Raw genomic sequence first — 20,468 nt, 5'->3', positions numbered from 1 at the left:
TTTTTCGCAAGCTTCTGTTGAGCAGGTAAAGTTTTTTCTACACCTTTGTACGATGCGTCTTCTTATTTGTCCTTGTATGTTAGAGTCAGTAGTATATGTAGGTACATTCTCTCAAATAAAAATTCTAATTATTTTTTTAATAGGATGTGTCTGCATTTCTGATGCCTCAAGGAGGTACAAGAAAAAGAATAGTAATAGAAGCAGCACTATAAGTGGATCTAAAGGGGCTCCTATTCTTGTACATGAGAATTCTCCGAAAGATGTATGAGTTCTTCTTTTTTCATGTTTTAATATTGATCCACTTTTTCTATTGATTTACTTATTGTCGTATATATAATTATTTCGACTTTCTACTTTGTTTTGTTTCCTGATTTTTCATTTTTGTACCATGCTTTTTGTAACAGATTTTGAAATCTTCAAAAGTTTCTAATGGGTCAAATGATTTCCGCGCGAGACAAGTTCAGCTTGCTAGTGAAAGTGATGAGTTGTATAACAAGTTCATAAAGAAAGATGATCAGCAGCCTATAATTAAAAGTAATTTTCATAATAGCAACGATGATCATGTTGATCTGTCACAAGATGTTGCTGAAGAACAGCTCCCAAAAGATGATATTATCATCCTTCAGCCTAAAAACCCTCTGGTCCTCCCTTTGCTTCAGAATCGCCGTTTCCCTGTTTCAAACCTTGATGTCAAAAATTTCTGTTCTATTGTAGAATTGGCATACACAAAAGGAGTTCAAAAGTATGTACTTATCCTTGTTCCTCATATTATATATGTTGTTTTATCACTTGTGTGGTTAATTCTATTCAGGTCATACAGCTAGGAGTTCAAATCTTTTTTATTGGTTTGCTTATTTTGTTGTTTTTACTGGGTTTTCTCTCAGGTCGTACTGTGTGAAATTTTCCAAAGTTCACTGTAGCTTCATATCCTTAGGACAATCTCTGCAAAGAGAAGGGCATGTTGATAACTTCTTGATTCCAGTTTTTTGTCGCAAACTGTTTGAGGATAATCATCCTAGTAAATCTGGGAGGCATCATTTCTTCTCTTTTATCGGTGTTAGTATCTTCAATCCCTTATTTTTCATTTGTTATGTCAGTTTTACTACATTTCTCTTAGACCAGCTTACCCTATTTTTTCATTTTGGTGTTCTTTTTTCAAGAAAATATCCTCGACTATAACAATGATGTTCAGCTAGGGTTAATTGCTAAAGCTTTTATTGGTGCTGCATCAGCAAGTAAAGGGAAAAGATTGGAGCTATCCGACAGGGTATTTTTATAATTCTTGTTTCCATTTGAGCATTTTTAATAACATCATTTTTTGTAGTCTACTCTCACTTGTGTTTCCATCTGTTTGATTTTCTAGCTCTTTTTCCCAATATGCCGCTCACGTCATTGGTTCACATTCTCTGTGGATTTCAAGTTTAGGTTGTTCGTTTTTCTTGATTCTCTGTATAACAAAGATGATGATTTCCACACTTCAATCAAGAATGTCCTTGTAAGTAGGGTTTTTATTTTACTTTATCTTTGCATTTAACTCATCTTTTTAGGCTACGTGTATAATCTGTATCACTAATTTTTGACAGCCTTTTTCTTTCTTGTCTCCCTTTTTTCATCTTTAGATCAACAACTTTGTAAGACTATGGCAGATTATATTCAAAACTGAAGAGAATATATTCAAAAACTTTTCAGTAATGTATGCAAAGGTTCCAAAGCAAGCCAACGCGTAAGTTTACAACTTCTATATCATTTAATGGTTCAACTTGCTGATTGTTCTTTTATTTGTTAAATACATATTTCTGAACTTTTCATTGGCTTTTATGTGTGTTATTCGTAGTGACGATTGCGGAGTGTTCACTATGAAATTTATGGAGATTTTCAAACCAGAGGTGGACACATGCTCATTATTTTCCAAAGAAGATATTATTCATATCAGGATTCAGTTTGCCAACCAGATCTATTTCTGCAAAAGGAACAATGTGGATAAATCAGTTGTTGTCAACTACAAGATTCAGGTTTATATTTATTTTTTGGTGTTGTTTTAAAATCCTTTTATATGGTTCATAGTAGTTCATTTATAGGAGTCCTTTCTTCTTTTTTTGCAGGCATAGGTCTGTTTTTCTGTTGTATTGGAAAGAAGAAGTAGATATATATTTGTCATATGTAAATTTATAAGAACTCTCCATTAGTCATTGCTGTACTTATTTGTCTTAGTTTCCTGGAAGACTAAACTAGTATACTCATATATACTTTGATTCATTTCATTTTTGCAGTACCCTCACTTTTATTCTTCTCATTTTTATTTTCTTGCCACGTTATATTTTCTTCTATTTTTTGGGGGGTTTTTTTTTAGTTTTTTTTGCGTATGGGGTAATCTGGGGTAACTCCGCCTATCCATCATTTTTTTGCTTCTCTATATTGGATAGCCGGTTCCAAGCCCGGATAAAGGAGGAGGACCCCTAATCATTCTATTGTTTATTTCAGTTGATCTATTCATATTTTCTTCCTTTTTTTGTTTTTACCAGATTGTGCTTTTTCGTGTTCTTCCCTTTTCTTTTATTTTTGAACGAGGTCGCCGCATGTACTTGATACGTCTCCGACGTATCGATAATTTCTTATGTTCCATGCCACATTATTGATGTTATCTACATGTTTTATGCACACTTTATGTTATATTCGTGCATTTTCTGGAACTAACCTATTAACAAGATGCCGAAGTGCCAGTTGCTGTTTTTGGTTTCAGAAATCCTAGTAACGAAATATTCTCGGAATTGGACGAAATCAACGCCCAGGGGCCTATTTTGCCACGAAGCTTCCAGAAGTCCGAAGAGGAGACGAAGTGGGGCCATGAGGCGCCCAAACCATAGGGCGGCGTGGCCCCCCCCCCCCTTGGCTGCGCGGCCCTGTGGTGTGGGGCCCTCGTGCCGCCTCCTGACCTGCCCTTCCGCCTACTTAAAGCCTCCGTCGCGAAACCCCCAGTACCGAGAGCCACGATACGGAAAACCTTCCGCAGACGCCGCCGCCGCCGATCCCATCTCGGGGGATCCAGGAGATCGCCTCCCGGCACCTCTGCGGAGAGGGGAATCATCTCCCGGAGGACTCTACGCCGCCATGGTCGCCTCCGGAGTGATGTGTGAGTAGTCTACCCCTGGACTATGGGTCCATAGCAGTAGCTAGATGGTTGTCTTCTCCCCATTGTGCTATCATTGTCGGATCTTGTGAGCTGCCTAACATGATCAAGATCATCTATCTCGTAATTCTATATGTTGCGTTTGTTGGGATCCGATGAATAGAGAATACTTGTTATGTTGATTATCAAAGTTATATCTATGTGTTGTTTATGATCTTGCATGCTCTCCGTTACTAGTAGATGCTCCGGCCAAGTAGATGCTTGTAACTCCAAGAGGGAGTATTTATGCTCGATAGTGGGTTCATGCCTGCATTGACACCGGGATAGTGACGAGAAAGTTCTAAGGTTGTGTTGTGATGTTGCCACTAGGGATAAAACATTGATGCTATGTCTAAGGATGTAGTTGTTGATTACATTACGCACCATACTTAATGCAATTGTCCGTTGCTTTGCAACTTAATACCGGAGGGGGTTCGGATGATAACCCGAAGGTGGACTTTTAGGCATAGATGCGGTTGGATGGCGGTCTATGTACTTTGTCGTAATGCCCAATTAAATCTCACTATACTCATCATGATATGTATGTGCATGGTCATGCCCTCTTTATTTGTCAATTGCCCAACCGTAATTTGTTCACCCAACATGCTCGTTTATCTTATGGGAGAGACACCTCTAGTGAACTGTGGACCCCGGTCCAATTCTCTATACTCGAAATACAATCTACCGCAATACTTGTTCTACTCGTTTTCTTGCAAACAATCATCTTCCACACAATACGGTTAATCCTTTGTTACAGCAAGTCGGTGAGATTGACAACCTCACTGTTTCGTTGGGGCAAAGTACTTTGGTTGTGTTGTGCAGGTTCCACGTTGGCGCCGGAATCCCTGGTGTTGCGCCGCACTACATCCCGCCGCCATCAACCTTCAACGTGCTTCTTGGCTCCTCTTGGTTCGATAAACCTTGGTTTCTTTCTGAGGGAAAACTTGCTGCTTGTGCGCATCATACCTTCCTCTTGGGGTTCCCAACGAACGTGTGAGTTACACGCCATCAAGCTCTTTTTCCGGCGCCGTTGCCGGGGAGATCAAGACACGCTGCAAGGGGAGTCTCCACTTCTCAATCTCTTTACTTTGTTTTTGTCTTGCTTAGTTTTATTTACTACTTTGTTTGCTGCACTAAATCAAAATACAAAAAATTAGTTGCTAGTTTTACTTTATTTGCTATCTTGTTTGCTATATCAAAAACATAAAAAAATTAGTTATTTGCATTTACCTTACTTGATTCATCATGTTTCCTTTTAATTTTACCACGAAAGACATACCGGTAGGACGTGGGTCTATAATTGGGAGAAATAATATAGAAGAATTCTTCAACCATGTTAGTACCATTGACGATTTTGAGGATAGACACTTGGTAGACCTTGCCCCTACCTACGAAATTGCTGCTGCCGCTTTAGTTCGCATGTTGGAAACTAAATTTGTTAATCTCAATCCTATAATCCAACACATGTTTCTCACACTTGGTGATATGGAAGAAGGAGAAAAGAAAGATTTTGTTTTAGAAACCCTTCTTAGAGAATTTGGTGGTATAGCGAGAGAGGCTAGAAAGGTCTTTGCTAAATTTAATATGCTTGGTTCTTACACCAATTTTGTTAGTCTCTTTGAAAAGATGGATATGGATAGAATAAAGTACACTAATAATATTAATGATGGAGGGGAGATCAAAGCACCAATACCATCTAAACTCTTAGCTATGAATGATGCACTAGAAAATAACTATGCTTGGCTTGTTCCCTGAAAATTTGTTTGATGAGAGTAGCACGCCTAAGACTAATGAAAAGGGAGATGCTAAAACTTATGTATCTAATATACTATGCCTGGTTGAGAAAAATCCACACCCCGCTGTAGAAGTACCACCCTTCGATAATACTTGATACACACTTTACGCGCCTAGCTGAAAGGCGTTAAAGAAAAGCGCTTGTGGGAGACAACCCATGTTTTTACCTACAGTACTTTGTTTTTATTTTGTGTCTTGGAAGTTGTTTACTACTGTAGCAACCTCTCCTTATCTTAGTTAAGTGTTTTGTTGTGCCAAGTAAAGTCGTTGATAGAAAAGTAAGTACTAGATTTGGATTACTGCGCAGTTCCAGATTTCTTTGCTGTCACGAATCTGGGTCTACCTCCCTGTAGGTAGCTCAGAAAATTAAGCCAATTTACGTGCATGATCCTCAGATATGTACGCAACTTTCATTCAATTTGAGCATTTTCATTTGAGCAAGTCTGTTCGCCTAATAAAATTCGTCAATACGAACTGTTCTGTTTTGACAGATTCTGCCTTTTATTTCGCATTGCCTCTTTTGCTATGTTGGATGAATTTCTTTGATCCACTAATGTCCAGTAGCTTTATGCAATGTCCAGAAGTGTTAAGAATGATTGTGTCACCTCTGAATATGTTAATTTTTATTGTCACTAACCCTCTAATGAGTTGTTCTAAGTTTGGTGTGGAGGAAGTTTTCAAGGATCAAGAGAGGAGTATGATGCAACATGATCAAGGAGAGTGAAAGCTCTAAGCTTGGGGATGCCCCGGTGGTTCACCCCTGCATATATCAAGAAGACTCAAGCGTCTAAGCTTGGGGATGCCCAAGGCATCCCCTTCTTCATCGACAACATTATCGGGTTCCTCCCCTGAAACTATATTTTTATTCCATCACATCTTATGTGCTTTGCTTGGAGCGTCGGTTTGTTTTTGTTTTTTTGTTTTGTTTGAATAAAATGGATCCTAGCATTCACTTTATGGGAGAGAGACACGCTCCGCTGTAGCATATGGACAAGTATGTCCTTAGTTTCTACTCATAGTATTCATGGCGAAGTTTCTTCTTCGTTAAATTGTTATATGGTTGGAATTGGAAAATGATACATGTAGTAATTGCTATTAATGTCTTGGGTAATGTGATACTTGGCAATTGTTGTGCTCATGTTTAAGCTCTTGCATCATATGCTTTGCACCCATTAATGAAGAAATACATAGAGCATGCTAAAATTTGGTTTGCATATTTGGTTTCTCTAAGGTCTAGATAATTTCTAGTATTGAGTTTGAACAACAAGGAAGACGGTGTAGAGTCTTATAATGTTTTCAATATGTCTTTTATGTGATTTTTGCTGCACCGGTTCATCCTTGTGTTTGTTTCAAATAAGCCTTGCTAGCCTAAACCTTGTATCGAGAGGGAATACTTCTCATGCATCCAAAATACTTGAGCCAACCACTATGCCATTTGTGTCCACCATACCTACCTACTACATGGTATTTTCCGCCATTCCAAAGTAAATTGCTTGAGTGCTACCTTTAAACAATTCAAAATTTATCACCTCTGATTTGTGTCAATGTTTTATAGCTCATGAGGAAGTATGTGGTGTTTATCTTTCAATCTTGTTGGGCAACTTTCACCAATGGACTAGTGGCTTCATCCGCTTATCCAATAATTTTGCAAAATGAGCTGGCAATGGGATTCCCGAGTCCCAAATTAATTAACAAAAATAGACACTCCTCCATGGTATGTGATTGTTGGACGGCACCCGAAGGATTCGGTTAGCCATGGCTTGTGTAAGCAAAGGTTGGGAGGAGTGTCATCATAATAAAACTAAAATAAAAAGGCACTTCTTCATGGTATGAGATTGTTGGCAAGCACCCGAGGATTCGGTTAGCCATGGTTTGTGAAAGAAAGGTTGGAAGGAGTGCCACCCAAAAATAAAATAAAATGGGAGCCGCTCTTTGAAGGTTTGTCTGGCAAGGGGGTTAGAGTACCCGCTACCATTCGTTGACAACAACATACACCTCTCAAAACTTTACTTTTATGCTCTCTATATGTTTTCAAAATCAAAGCTCTAGCACAAATATAGCAATCGATGCTTTTCCTCTATGGAGGACCATTCTTTTACTTTTATTGTTGAGTCAGTTCACCTATTTCTCTCCACCTCAAGAAGCAAACACTTGTGTGAACTGTGCATTGATTCCTACATACTTGCATATTGCACTTATTATACTACTCTATGTTGACAATATCCATGAGATATACATGTTACAAGTTGAAAGCAACCGCTGAAACTTAATCTTCCTTTGTGTTGCTTCAATGCTTTTACTATGAATTATTGCTTTATGAGTTAACTCTTATGCAAGACTTATTGATGCTTGTCTTGAAGTGCTATTCATGAAAAGTCTTTGCTTTATGATTCACTTGTTTACTCATGTCATATACATTGTTTTGATCGCTGCATTCACTACATATGCTTTACAAATAGTATGATCAAGGTTATGATGGCATGTCACTCCGCAAATTATCTCGTGTTATCGTTTTACCCGCTCGGGACGAGCGAACTAAGCTTGGGGATGCTGATACGTCTCCGACGTATCGATAATTTCTTATGTTCCATGCCACATTATTGATGTTATCTACATGTTTTATGCACACTTTATGTCATATTCGTGCATTTTCCGGAACTAACCTATTAACAAGATGCCGAAGTGCCGATTGTTCGTTTTCTGCTGTTTTTGGTTTCGAAATCCTAGTAACGAAATATTCTCGGAATTGGACGAAATCAACGCCCGGGGGCCTATTTTGCCACGAAGCTTCCGAAGTCCGAAGAGGAGACGAAGTGGGGCCACGAGGCGCCCAAACCATAGGGCGGCGCGGCCCCCCCTTGCCGCGCGGCCCCGTGGTGTGGGGCCCTCGTGCCGCCTCCTGACCTGCCCTTCCGCCTACTTAAAGCCTCCGTCGCGAAACCCCCAGTACCGAGAGCCACGATACGGAAAACCTTCCAGAGACACCGCCGCCGCCGATCCCATCTCGGGGTATCCAGGAGATCGCCTCCGGCACCCTGCCGGAGAGGGGAATCATCTCTCGGAGGACTCTACGCCGCCATGGTCGCCTCCGGAGTGATGTGTGAGTAGTCTACCCCTGGACTATGGGTCCATAGCAGTAGCTAGATGGTTGTCTTCTCCCCATTGTGCTATCATTGTCGGATCTTGTGAGCTGCCTAACATGATCAAGATCATCTATCCGTAATTCTATATGTTGCGTTTGTTGGGATCCGATGAATAGAGAATACTTGTTATGTTGATTATCAAAGTTATATCTATGTGTTGTTTATGATCTTGCATGCTCTCCGTTACTAGTAGATGCTCCGGCCAAGTAGATGCTTGTAACTCCAAGAGGGAGTATTTATGCTCGATAGTGGGTTCATGCCCGCATTGACACCTGGGACAATGACGAGAAAGTTCTAAGGTTGTGTTGTGCCTGTTGCCACTAGGGATAAAACATTGATGCTATGTCTAAGGATGTAGTTGTTGATTACATTACGCACCATACTTAATGCAATTGTCCGTTGCTTTGCAACTTAATACTGGAGGGGGTTCGGATGATAACTTGAAGGTGGACTTTTTAGGCATAGATGCAGTTGGATGGCGGTCTATGTACTTTGTCGTAATGCCCAATTAAATCTCACTATACTCATCATGATATGTATGTGCATGGTCATGCCCTCTTTATTTGTCAATTGCCCAACCGTAATTTGTTCACCCAACATGCCGTTTATCTTATGGGAGAGACACCTCTAGTGAACTGTGGACCCCGGTCCAATTCTCTATACCTGAAATACAATCTACTCGCAATACTTGTTCTATCGTTTTCGCAAACAATCATCTTCCACACAATACGGTTAATCCTTTGTTACGAGCAAGCCGGTGAGATTGACAACCTCACCGTTTCGTTGGGGCAAAGTACTTTGGTTGTGTTGTGCGGGTTCCACGTTGGCGCCGGAATCCCCGGTGTTGCGCCGCACTACATCCCGCCGCCATCAACCTTCAACGTGCTTCTTGGCTCCTCCTGGTTCGATAAACCTTGGTTTCTTTCTGAGGGAAAACTTGCTGCTGTGCGCATCATACCTTCCTCTTGGGGTTCCCAACGAACGTGTGAGTTACACGCCATCAGTACTCTCTTCTCGTACATGGTCATTTTTGCCTTTTCCTGTCATTTTGCTTGTAAATGAATTACCAGTATGGTACTTTGAGTATGTGTCGGTTTAGTGAAACAGCCTTTGTGTAATAAGTATATGCAGTACATCAATGTGTGGTAGTGGTCATACGAGTCATTGCAAGGAAGAGGTTGGGGCAAGCCATTTTTGGGGAGAAACGATGAATATGCAAGTACATCATGAAAAGTTGTTCCTTCATGTTACTTTATAACCATTTGTAGAAAAATACATAGGTAACTTATTTCTTTAGTGCGCATTTTCTGTAGTAAACAAGCACCCAAAATGGTCATACAAATAATTTTCATTCAGTACATCATACATATAGTGCAAATGCAGTATATCATTTTTGGATCATACATATAGTTTCCACTTTCCATACAGTACATAATAGTTTCCGAGTCTCCCGAGTGTTTGCTCGCTACATGTGTGTTGGGATCAAATGATCTTGAGTTTCCTGAGTTACTTCTCCGCTACATGTGGTCATAGTTATTGTAGATGCTTCTCCGCTGTATGTGCTGGGGATCATTTGAACTTGAGCTTCTTTAGTGGCTTGAACTTGATCTCTTGTTTTCCTCCCCTTCTTTGCTGATTTCTTGGCTGGAGAATTTGTCCCTGCAATCAAACATAAGGTTTAGTTTGGTAATTCTATTTTTTCGGAGTTTGATCTGGTAGCACTATATTTTTTACCTGCACCTGTAGCTTTCGATTTCCTGTTCCTTTTTGGTTTTGTCAAATTGAAAACAAGATGCTTGTTTGTACAGTTTTTCAAAGTGTGTTCACCACTGCCACAATGTGAGCATTTGTACAACTTGTTCTGCTTCATCTTCTCTTTTATTGTGAGCATCCTTGGGCGTCCTCTCGTGTGAGCATGGTCAGGGTCAAGTATATCTATTGTTGCACTTGAACCATCACACGGTGATGCATTGAACAAGTTTGAGACTCGTTCTTGTTGATGTGGCATGATCTGTTTGATGTGTTTCTCCGGTGTCTTCGGATACTCGTCCATTGCATCCATATGTTCTTCTATTCTTTTTGCTTCCTGTATCAGATATTGGCATTTTTCTCTGCTTTTAGATCCTTTTGATACTGTCTGCGTCAGGATTCTTGTTAATAAGCTGTACCTTAGACAATTGTTGTCTATTTCTTCTGGCGCAGGAAGTCTGTAGTTAACTTTTTTGCTCTTCTTTCGCCATCTTTCAATGATGTATTTTTCTGGAATTTTTTCCACTTCAAGGTGCAGCATAACTTTTAGAATATGAGAGCACAAAATGCCGTCCTTCTCAAACTTGCAGCAGACGCATGAGTATTCCTCTTTCGGTAAGTTTACTAGCACTATGTAGTTTCTCTGCCTGTACTCTTTTATTTCACAATTGCTTGCCTGGAACAAGACAAAAACTTTGTCTTTTTCCTGCTCTCGAACATGAAGTCTTGTAACATCCTTGAGTGTGTGTTGGAACTTTCTGAAAATTGCAAGGTTGTATAGTCATGAGCTTGTCTTTCTATGTAGTACTTTGTCAAGAATTTAGTTGGTAGGACTTTCTTGTTTTCAACCTTGTTGTCCAACTCATCTTCATTTGTATGTATCGTGTCCATTATTCTCTGATACTCTCTTAGGAAGCTCGTCATGCTAAACTGTGCACCAACTCCTTTTTTGAACAAGGCATTTATTGCTTCACTTCTAGCTGTTGTCTGGATAAATGGGAAAATTTTTGTTTTGAAGTATACTGGGACATACTTCTTTCTGTTGGTCCACATGTCATCAAATACTTTCACGCCTGCAACATTGTGCTTCTCAATCATTTGTGGCCATAATGTTTCAAATTCATGTTCTGTCAACGAGTTATCAATAATGTCTTGCATTTCCTCATACAAACCTTCATTCTCTCGCAAATGTTGGTCCATTTTTGTCATCGCAATTTTTCTTCACATGGAACAAACAATTTCTGTGTGTTGCTTTTGGGAAAACAAGCTTAATCGCACTGCCCATGGACCTACACTGATCAGTCATAACTGATTGAGGTTGTCTGCCACCCATAGCTGTTAGAAACTGTCTGAACAACCATTCAAATGTATTTGCTTGTTCATTTATAATGAATGCACAAGCAAACAAATAAGTTTTTCCATGTGGTGATATGCCAACAAATGGAGCAAAGGGCAAGTTGTATTTGTTTGTCAAGAATGTGGTGTCAAAACATATGCAATCTCCATATAGATCATAGTACTGCCTCGCCCTTGCATCCGACCGTAAAATGTTTCTAACCTTATTCTCTCCATCTAGGTCGAGAGAGTAGTAAAAACCAGGTTCTTCAGCCTTGTTTTTTGTTGAACCATGTCAGTACTCTCCTGGAGATCATTGTGTTTTAGTTCCCTGGTCACACTTGATGCATAGTTACAGACTTTGCGCTTGTTGTATGGAAGCTGCTCCATTCCGCCTCTCATGTGTGCTAAGACTGAAACAATATTCCTTGTTGGAATGTTACATTGCTTCATATGTCTTATTCTTGATTTCTCCTCTTTTGTCATGTAGACATGTGACCGGAAGAACCTACCACCTGGTTCAAGAGGATGATTGTGATCAAGCTTGAGGTTAGTTATTATCCAAACCCCCTTTTTTCTCATTGATGACCATCTCCGCCTTGCAATCAGTCCTTATAAACACCGTTGTTTGTCTCTGTGCCACCACCTGTTCATTTTCAGCATCTGTGTTGTGTCCATGTTTACTGCACTTTACTGTGACCCTTGTTATCTCATTATTTCTCTTCTTGCTTGTTGTGCGATACACCGAGACCACAGCTATAGAAAATCCAGCAGCATAAGAATACATGTTCAAGAAATTGTGTGCCTCCTCCCTTGATTTGAATTCCAGCCCCTTCACTGGCATTAGGTCTTCTATTATTGTTGAACAACCTCTTTCAGTTTCTTTTTCATTATTTTGATCTGTTCCTTGCTCATCATTCTCTAGGAATCTCTCCACATCTTCCTCAGTGATGTTTTTGTTTTGTTCTTCTCCATTTTGACTTGATCTCTCTGAATCATGTATTTTTGCATCGTCACCTTCGCCATTGGTAGCCTTCTTTCCTTCGAGATTGCATGAATTGTCAAAGTCTTGTTTATTTGTCCCATCTTGTTCATTGACTTCATCGAAAACCTAGAAACGAAAGTATGTCCACAATGTTTATTTTTTGTTGTACCTATTTTAACTGATACTATATACTATTTTAAAGATATATTTGTACCTCATCGAGTTGCATGTCGTGAAAGAAGCTTGATTCCCATGGTTTGTCTTCAGTTTCGTCATGCTCATTGTTGTTTTGCATGCCTGGATTTGTTGCTCTCTCAGATGTTCCTTCATCATCCAAGAATGTGTGTCCCTGTAATAACATATTTAGTTAAGCAAGCAATTTTTTTGTCATTTTGGAACATGATTTATATACATAATAATGTTTTTTTTCCTTGTAGCACCTTTATTTTTGCCGTTTTTGATGAGTAGTTCACTTCAATATCGCCATTTAATAAAGACAAGTATGAGAATCCTTGCTGCAAGAATTTTGAAGGTTTAGTTTTTATGCATACATAATTCTCATGAAATAATATAATTTTTTTCTTTTTTTTTGTTGATTGTTTGTACCTGTAATGACATTGATTCATCAAATTGATAATGAGCGTCTGTCATCCCGCTGGCAGCATTGATTATCTGCAGAAAATTATGTAGAACAGATTATCAGTAAAGCAGACAATAAATTATAGTAAAGCACACAATATATTATATTCAGTTAAAGTTTGTCAGTAAGTCAGTTTAGTTTCAGCCTTTACTTTATAATTTCTTCAGTTAGTCAGTAAGTCAGTTTAATTTCCCAGTACCTCTGTTTAGATTTTCTTCAGTATCTCACTTATTTAGTCTTTCTTCATTCTCAGTTTTAGAATTTCTTCAGTTTTTAATTTAGTGGCTCAGTTACTTTCCTAAGTCTGCAGTTCTTCCTCAGTTTTTCAATTACCTCTGTCTCTTAGTAATTCTGTCTTCAGTTCTTAGTTTAGTTTCAGCCTTTAGTTCTTCAGTCTGTAGATTTCTTCTTTGTCTCTTACTTTCTCAGTTTTTCTTTATTCTGTCTTCATTATTTACATTTCTGTTTTCAGTATTTCAGTTTCTCAGTTTTAATCTCTCAGTTTGTATAATCTCATTGACATTTCTGTTTTCAGTATTTCAGTCTGTCAGTTTTAATCTCTCAGTTTGTATAATCTCTCAGTTAGTCAGTAAGTCAGTCTTTCTTCATTTTCAGTTTTAGAATTTCTTGAGTTTAGTTTCAGCCTTTAGTTTATAATTTCTTCAGTTTTCTCAGTTTTCTCCGTCTCAGTTTGTCATTAGGTGCTCGATTTCTCAGTCTCAGTTTTTCCTTAGTATCTCAGTATATATTCTAACTACTTTCTTCTTCGCAGTGGCAGAATGATTACTCCCAGGAAAATATTTTCTTCAGTTCCTCAGTTTTCGATCGTCTGCGTCAGGGCACCAGTTCAGCTGCTGCAAGCCTCCTCAAGGTAGCTCTTCAGTGCTCTATGTCTTCATTTAACTTTGTTCACTCTCTCATTCCTCATTCTCTTATTTTTCAGTTTCAGTCTTTATTTGTAAGTCTTCAGTTTTCAGATATTATTCCTTTGTTATCTCTGTAAATATTCTAACTACTTTCTTCTTTGCAGTGGCAGAAGGATTACTCCCAGGAAAATAAGAAGAAAGAAGTCAAAATGCCCCGCTCCTAGTCCAGCTAGTAGCCGTTGCTTGCCTTGCGGCGCGACGTGTCAGGTCATTCACTATTTCTCTGTCTAATTTTCTTAGTCATTGTTTCTCAATCTCAGTCTGCATTCCCGCAAACCCAGTTTCCTCACCGGCCTACAGGTGCAGTCGTTAGTCTCTGTCAGCCATTGCAATCCTCCTCAAGGTAGCTCTGTGTGTGTATGTCTCTTTCTATTTTATGTGGCACAATGGGGTGCAGCTGGCATATCGTAAAGTATTTTTACTTCATGCTTGCCTTGTGGTCAGGCAGGAAACCTGTAAGGGAGTACAAATCACTAAATCTTAAGAAGCAACTTGGCCCGTAACAAACTGTAGCAGCTTCCATTTGATTAGTGTTATTTTATTCATCAAGCTTTTAGTTTTCTTTTTTTCTGGAAGGAGTTGTCATGCAGTGTAAACTCCTCAAGAATACACTCTGAATTTCAGTTTGAGGAGTCCTAAAGGGATCAGTGATTCTCCTTTGAGTAGTCCTAATGGATATCCCACTCCAAACCAAATGCAGATATTATTGCTATACATTGTCTTTCATTATATCTAGCACTATGCATACATCCCAGAAGTAACTAGTTCACTTCATCAAGGTAGTGCTCAGTTTTTGGAGTTTGTTCAGAAAATTTATGTAGTATTTCACTATCTCAATATCTAAGTTCACTTCTCTGTTTGTCCGATTTCAATTGCTTTTTGAGCAATGGCATTGTATATTTTCTTTGTAAATTTCCCTAATTGATGCACCCCCGACCTACGCCTGCAGTTGCTTTTTTTTTGTCCGCCCGTGTGACACTCCAGATGTTGCACGAATAGGCGCCATCACGATCCCATTGTAGTCTTACTCAAGGTAGCTATCTCTCCGATTCAGTTAGTGATTCTCTCTTACTTTCTAAGTAAGGTCAGTATGTTCAGTTTCTCAGTTTATGATTCTCTCTTCTGTGCGTTAGTGTTCAGTTGTTGATTCACTCAATCACAGTTGCCATACGCTTAGGCATGCTAGGATTTTAGTTACCACATGTCTTATTAATTTATTTATTGATTTCTCGTTTTTTGGCTCAATGTTCAGTTTTCCCAACAGCATGTCAGTTAGCGGCAAACTGAGTACATGACACTTGGTTGATGAGTACTACACTAAGTTTGTCTAGTTCCTTGTGTTAGCATCTATTTGTTCCTGACCTTTGTTGATTGAGTGCAGGTGAATATGAAGTATGAAGGTGATCGCCGAGTGGTTTGAGAAGGCGTTGGAAGTAATCATCTCTGTCTATGCTATTTCCATTTCTACTACGTTGTCCTGATACAGTGTTTTATTCAGTCTTTACTACATCTTCTTGCTCATGTAACTTTCTTGGTTTTAGAACTGCTGCAAATTGAAGCCCAGGAAATGGGAGTCCTCCTGGAAGCATCATAGGCACATTTTAAGGTTGAGCTGTCCTTTGCAGCTAAAATTCCTATGAGCGCCATTTTTGCAATGGCACTGAAAGGTCAGGAATCAGAGCACACCCAGGAAGCAATTCGGGTTATTGATATCATTTTGAGACAGCACCCTGCCAAGCAGTAAGTTTCTTCAGATGTACTTTTGAAGGCCTATTTTCCAATTTGCATGGCTGCTCCCTATCTAATGCATGTATAACTTGTGTTTGCAGGGGCTGCCTGCTAGTTCGCCAATCATTTTTTCACAACAATCCGTCAAACTTTGTTGACTTGGGTGGTGGTGTGCTGGGGTGTAGAGGATTTCACTCCAGCTTCCGAGCCACACAGAGTGGGCTCCCTCTGAATATTGGTATGCTTGTTAGCTCAGTTACTTTGTTATCACATATGGAAGTAGGCGATTGTTGAGTATTTACAAGTACTGTTTTTGCTTGTGCAGATGTTTTCCACAACAATGATTGTGAAACCTGGCCCTCTTGTTGATTTCCTACTTGCCAACCAGAAGGTTGATCACCCGAACAAAATTGATTGGGGCAAGGTAAAATTATTCTTCAACTTGCTCATGAAACATGTCGATCATGCTTTGTATTGATCTATAGCTGTACCATGCTTGACTTTGTAGGCCAAGCGTGCACTCAAGAATTTAAGGATAAAAACAAGCCCAGCAAACACCGAGTACAAGATTGTTGGCTTCAGTGACCGCAAGTGTCATGAACAGATGTGAGTGAGCATATGGGTATTTTTTTAAGTGATGCTTCTTTATTGATTGCATGGACTGGTTACATGGCATCTTTTGAGCAATTAGATGTTCAGTGTTCTGTGCAGTATTCAAAACGACTTAGGAACAGTTCAAACAGTTGTACATCTACTGCCCAAAACACTTAGGGACAAATCAAAACATGCTGCCCCATTTTTTGTTGACAATAATTTTCATTAAACATACCTCAGACTGAATAAGATCTTGATTTGGAAGTTGAGTTTCTTGCTGAAGTTCTTTTCCTTTGTTCTTCCGCAGTGATTGCTCCTCTTTTTCCTCCATCAGTTGCTGATCCTGCTTTTGGATCTAGATCCACGAAGGAGCATGGACTCCCTGGAAGGGGGGTTTGGTTGAAGTGGTTGGAGCACGTGAAGTCGTTTTCTTGCTGGAGAAGAAGATCGAAAAGGTGGGATTCACGTGCTGGGCTGGGAGTCCTTTACTGTACACTCGGATGAGTCCTTTTCATTGCTTGGGCTTTCTCTCATTTTTACTTGTTGGGCTTTTTGATTCTCACACAGAAAGTTCACTCATTGGCAAACGAACGAAAAGGACATCGTAATCAAGTCAGCCCAGAAACTAAAATGTGTCTGTTTAGTTGGACTGAAACAGACAGTTTTGCAAAAACTGATTCATGCTACTACAGTCCAGCTGTCAATCAATGATTGGTCCTCAAAAAGTGTCTGTTTATGAATTGAAAAACAGCTGCCTGTCGTATAGTCACTCCCAATATCTAAACACTATATTAACATTTACACTAGCCAACAGATAGTTACATCACTAACAAATTATCTAAATAAAATAAAATTGGGGAGAAGGCAACGTCGCGGCACTCACCAAACTTGGTGTTGCGGTCAGAAACCCACCGGCGAGCAACGACGGGCAACACAGTAGAGCCGGGAACAACTTAGGGCTGCGGCTGGCCCTGGTCCCTCCGAGCGACGGCCCGCAAAGCCTCCGGCACGCACGTCCGATGCTGGTGCAAGGGCGTGCCACCCGACCTATACCCGGTCGGGAAGGTGATAGAGATGCCTCGCTTAGTTTCCTGCATGGCATACACGTAAACATTAAATACGAGCCTCGATCGGCTCTCAGGTTATCCTGTGAATCGGCTCAAGGAGCCGATCCACCCATGATTCGTACGAGGTGTACGAATATATGGTGGTCCTGCTTGATCAAGATAAAGCTAAAACGATCTACGACGATTTAGGGTTTTCACCGCATAATCGGATCATCCTACTCACGATTGGGCCTCGCGGTCACGTACGGTGATCGTAAGCCGATCCTAGACAAGGCCTAAAAACCAACACGAGGTTGATCCCCGGAATATCCTGTCTAGGGCTAGCAAACTACACCCTACGCGTCGCTGGATCCTCCAACCCTTTGTAAGGCCTAACTATTGCAGATATTAAACTAATCCTTGAAGAACAAGGAGCAACCGTAACGGATCGGATCTACTAAATAAAGACCAAGCGGGGTGTCGCCCCTACACCTAAGATAGGTGTAAGGGCGGCTAGATGTATAAGGGTTGCACTACGACAGCATATGATACGAAGAACAATGCTAACCCTAACACATCTAAGATAACTACGTTGCTCGCCATCAAAAAGGCTTCAGTACGAGCAACGCATGGTAACGAATAAACTTGTACTGCCTAGATCGCAAGATGCGATCTAGGCAGCATGATGCTTACCCGGAAGAAACCCTCGAGACGAAGGAGTTGGCGATGCGCCTAGATTGATTTGTGTTGAACGATGGTTGTTGTTTATTTCATAAACCCTAGATACATATTTATAGTCCGTAGACTTTCTAACGTGGGAATAATCCCAACCGTGCACGAGGCAAACTCTAACTAACCGACACGTAATCTACTATATTACAGATACAAAGGCAACTAGCCCAAACTTTGCATATAAAGGCCGATTCACGTATTTCTTCCATGTAATATTCTTCAAGCCCATCTCGATCGCGGCCCACCTCTGACTCGGTCAAATTCTGGTGATAACACTTGGCTAGTGAGGCGAACGGTGGCGGCATGAGGCGGACATCAACGATATGGGGAGGACCAAGGCGGTGCACGGTGAGGATGGTGACGACACAGGGAGGATTGCGAAGGTGCGGGGAGGGCGTGGTGGGGCGATGGCGTGATGATGTCACGGGGCTGATCGGAGCACATGCAGCGGGGGCGCGAGGGTCGACTGATACGTGCATTTTGCATCATCATTATTACTACATATATGTTTACTTTTCATTGTCATTTGTCATCATGCACCTTTATTTATGCATTTTTAGTTGATTTTTGGGACTTTCCTACAAAATCCCCTTCATTGGTATTTAGTACATGGGAGGCAGGAAACCTCCTTTTTTCGTATTTTATTTGTTTCAACAATTTCTGGATCACTAAAAATTGAGGCAAAAATACCTAATTAGTTTTTCACCCGGAGAAGGACCGTGAGCGAAAGAAGCACGTGAGGGAAGCCACGAGGGTTGGACGGCCCTGGTGGCGCGCCCAAACATGTTGGGCGTGCCACCCAGGTCCGTTCGCTTCTCGAGCGTCGCCTCGGGTCCCCCTTTATACCAGAGCTTCAGTTTCGTCCAAAAACCTCTGCCATATTTTCTTGAGATTTTTTGAGGTGGCGGCGGAGGCGAAAGTCCTCTCCAACTCCAGGAGAGGCCACCAAAGTTTGGGCGTGGATCGGGCCACCAGGGCCTAGTTTATCGGCGGCCAAAACAAACTTTGGCATGCCTCCGATACTGAAATACTGATGACATACTATAGTTATGTACGCCGCCAGTATTTTGTCCAAATACCAACGACGTGGAACTTTTGTGGTGCGTCACTCCTGTTTTTACTCCTATGGACTATGTCCTACTAGTGCTAGGAAATGTTGCGTATGAAAGGTTTCGCACCAAAGTGGTATGATCTAATTATGCAATTTGTTGAGGGATGGTCTGTTGGAATTAAGGTCAATAACAATATCGGTCATTATTTTCAAACTAGAAAGGGGTCGAGGCAAGGCGATCGCGAATCCCCGTACTTTTCAAAATCATCGTGAATATGTTTGTTATCTTAATAGTGAGGGCAAGAATAACAAGGGGTTCAGAACCGTGACCGCTCCCGCACCCCTGTAACCCTCCCGCACCCCAGCCCTAACCGCCGTCGCCGGTAGCGCCGCCGGGGCAAAGGCCCACGGGGCGTGGCGGCGGCGGGGGCTCCTCCTCGTCGACGCCTGGTGACGGCGGCCCGATCTCCCTCCTCGATGCATCGCGGGCGCGCGGATGAGTCGGGCGGCGGCGGCCTGCGCTGCGCCCCCTTCTCCCGTCAGCTCCCCTGGCGGACGGCGTGTGGGATGGGCGGCGACGGCCAGTGCTGCAGCCTCCCTCCTCCCGTCGGCTCCGCAGCACTCCGGTAGGGGTTGGTGGTGGGCGGCAGCCAGGCTCATGGCCTGCGCCAAATTCCCCCCCCCCGCCTCTTGTCGGTGAGTGGAGGCGATCTCGGGTTTCACCCGCGACACGAGGTCATCCGGGGCAGCAGCCTTGGGTACGACGGTGGAGGTGGCCCTCTTCTTCGTCGGAGAGGGTCGGCTTGCGGTTGGTGGTGGTGGATCTATCGATCTGTCACCGCGTTCCGGCTGTGAGATAGAGATGCTTGGAAGCCGGCGACGGATTCGCCGGTGGAGGGTTGGTATGGCCAGCCCGGGACGGTCGCCGATGTGGGGGTCCGACCTGAATAAAGGTGGTGGTCCTAGGGTCTCTCTTGCGTGAAGAGGAAGACCTACTGGAGGCCTGGACTCGTGATCTAGCCGCAGTGTTGAGTTCCGGAAGGCTCCGCCGGCGGATGTAACAGTGCTTTTTGCCTGGAGTTTGCTGGATCGGTGGTATTCGGTCGTGCGCACCCATGCTTTTATTCCGACCGATTGGTTCTGGAGGGAGAGGCGCGAAGCTCTTTTTCTGTGTTGACATCAAGTGACTATGGATCCATGATGAAAGTCGGAAGAAGGGAAGTTCATGAAGGCCGGAGGGGAGGACTAGCTCTTGGTGTTCCGGGCTTCACAGTAGTGGTATGAAAGTGGGGGCGACAACACATGTGAAGTTAAGAGTACTACCTTTCAGGGTGAAAATCCAATGTCTTGCCTTAACTGGTTGTGCCTGGCAATGACCTTGTTGGAGGCATTGTTTTGAGAGCGGGGACTATCTTCAGGGTGAAAACCTAAGATCTTTGATCGGACGACGATGGTGTTAGCGCACTGTTCCCTTCTTGGAGGCGTCGTTTTTGGAGAGTCTGTATTTCAGGTGTTGTTTTGGCGGTGGATGTATTGCTGTTGTTAGGCCCGAGATGCTGTAGCGGGACTTTTGTTTCTT

At 41.7% G+C, this 20,468-nt stretch overlaps 1 protein-coding gene across 1 annotated transcript; it reads left to right on the top strand.

Moving 5' to 3' along the window:
• The first annotated feature begins 774 nt into the window (after positions 1 to 774).
• LOC124673096 lies at positions 775 to 13,902 on the top strand. Its single transcript, XM_047209224.1, has 7 exons — positions 775 to 796; positions 1,161 to 1,267; positions 1,364 to 1,495; positions 1,620 to 1,723; positions 1,835 to 2,012; positions 13,585 to 13,683; positions 13,843 to 13,902. Exons 1-7 carry the CDS (start codon positions 775 to 777, stop codon positions 13,900 to 13,902), a joined length of 702 nt encoding a protein of 233 aa, XP_047065180.1.
• Positions 13,903 to 20,468: the final 6,566 nt, after the last annotated feature.

Source organism: Lolium rigidum, chromosome 7 (assembly GCF_022539505.1).
Source record: "Lolium rigidum isolate FL_2022 chromosome 7, APGP_CSIRO_Lrig_0.1, whole genome shotgun sequence".
Lineage (NCBI taxonomy): Eukaryota > Viridiplantae > Streptophyta > Magnoliopsida > Poales > Poaceae > Lolium > Lolium rigidum.
This window is presented reverse-complemented; position numbering and strand designations above follow the sequence as displayed.